At 60.0% G+C, this 2126-nt stretch overlaps 1 protein-coding gene across 1 annotated transcript in view; it reads right to left on the minus strand.

Annotated features, from left to right (window-relative positions):
* The window catches only part of TAP2 (transporter 2, ATP-binding cassette, sub-family B (MDR/TAP)), a gene marked incomplete at its 5' end in the record, with an annotated part of 7991 nt that extends 5884 nt beyond the window's left edge, over nucleotides 1–2107 (minus strand). The window contains 2 exons of the mRNA XM_009892107.1: nucleotides 1743–1948; nucleotides 2024–2107. Of these exons, the coding sequence (XP_009890409.1) occupies nucleotides 1743–1948; nucleotides 2024–2107 (290 nt within the window). The remainder of the gene's footprint in view (nucleotides 1–1742; nucleotides 1949–2023) is intronic.
* Nucleotides 2108–2126: the final 19 nt, after the last annotated feature.

Consider the following 2126-nt stretch of genomic DNA (forward strand, 5'->3'; position numbering starts at 1 on the left):
CCGGGGCAGGGGCAGCCAGATTCAGCACCCGTGGGGTGGCAGTGGGACATCTCCACTGGTCTGGCCGTGTCCATCCCATCCCCGCCAGCCCCAAAGCCCTGTCCCCCATCCCAGGGTCTCCACTCCACTGTTTCCACCCCTGCTGACCCCATCCTGTCCCCACTGACCCCTCCCCACTGTCCCCACCAGCATGTCCTCATCCCACCATCCCCTCCAGTCCCCACTGCCCCCGTCCTGTACCCAATGTACCATCTCGTCTCCAACCCACCTCCTCGTCCTCATCCCACCATCCAGTCCCCATTCCAATCCCCCTCATCCTCACCCTGCCACCATCCTGTCCCCACCATCCCATCCTCCACGACCCATCCAGTCCTGCTGTCCCCATTCCAGTCCCCCCATCTCCATCTTGCCATCCCCATCCCCATCATCTCATCCCATTCCAATCCCATCCCATCTCCCTGTCCTTATCCCACGATTTTGTCCCTATCACTCTCATTATTCCATCCCCACTGTCCCCATCTTGCCACCCCATCCCCACTGTCCCATCCTGTCACCACCATTCCCATTCTCACCCCCCACTGTCCCATCCCGTCACCACCATTCCCATTCTCACCATCCCATTCCTCTGGTCCCCATCCCCTCCTCACCATCCCCATCCCATCCCCACCGTGCTCATGGTCCCCATCCAGCCATCCCATCCCACTTCCCTGTCCTCAACCCACCATCCCATCCCACCTCCCTGTCCTGATCCCATCATCCCATCCCCACCATCCCATTTCTCTGCTCCCCATCCCCTCCTCACCATCTTCATCCCATCCCCATGGTCCCCATCCAGCCATCCCATCCCACCTCCCTGTCCTGATCCCATCATTCCATCCCCACCATCTAATCCTGTCCAATCCCGACCCCCTCTCTGCCATCCTGTCCCCATACCATCCTGTTCCCACCACCCCATCCCCACCATTCCCTCCATCGCAGTCCCCAGTCCCCATCCCACTATCCCATCCCATCTTCGTCCTCATCCCACTATCCCATTCCCACTGTACCACCCCACCCCCACTGTCCCATCCCATTGCCAACATTCCCATTCCCACCATCCCATCCCCACCACTCCCACAATCCCACAATCCCACCCCCCTGGTCCCCATCCTGCCATCCCATCCCCACCATTCCCATCTCATCCCCACTGTCTCATCCTATCCTAACCCCATCACCCTATCCCCCTGGTCCCCATCCCATTCCCACCATCCCATCCTCACCATTCTCTTTGCCACCATCTTGTCCCCCTGGTCCCACCATCCCATCCTCACCATTCCATCCCATCCCCACCTTTCCCATTCCCACCATTCCACCTCCCTGGTCCCCATCCTGCCATCCCATCCCCACCACCCCATCCAATCCCCTCCATTCCCATTCCCAGCATCCCATCTGCCTGGTCCCCATTGGCTGTCTCATCTCTATTGTCCTATCCCATCCCCATTCCCACCAGCCCATCTCCCTGGTCTCCATCGCACCATCCAATCCTACCACCCCATCCCATCTCCCTGATCCCCTTCCCTCCATGCTATTTCCACCATCCCATCCCATCCCATCCCATCCCATCCCATCCCATCCCATCCCATCCCATCTTCCTGGCATCCTTTCCCCATTCTCACCATCCCATCTTCCTGGTCTTCATCCCACCATCCCATCCTGTCTCCCTGATCTTCCCACCATTCCCATTATCCCATCCCCACCATCACCTGGTACCGGGCATCGTAGACCTTGCGTGCGGTGACAGTGAGGGGCACCTCCAGCAGCGCCAGCAGTGCCAGGTGGGGTGACAGCCCCACCATGAAGCCACCCAACCCCAACACTGTCACCAAACTCCGCAACCCTATGTTGATGCTTCTCGGCACCGCCTGGCACAGCAAGGGCACATCATTGGCCAACCGGGTGGACAGCTCGGCTGTGGAGACAGTGAGGGGTCAATGGTGGGGTTGGAGGTCCTGGGGTGGGGTGGGATGATGGGGACCCCCACTACCTGCCGGTGTCCCCTGGAAGAAGGCCAGATCTTGACGCACCAGGCGGGAGAAGAGCTGGTGACGGGTGTTCAGTTTGAGTCGGGCTTGCGCCAAGATGAAGAG

This window comes from Charadrius vociferus, unplaced genomic scaffold (genome assembly GCF_000708025.1).
Source record: "Charadrius vociferus isolate BGI_N301 unplaced genomic scaffold, ASM70802v2 scaffold1821, whole genome shotgun sequence".
Classification (NCBI taxonomy): Eukaryota; Metazoa; Chordata; class Aves; order Charadriiformes; family Charadriidae; genus Charadrius; species Charadrius vociferus.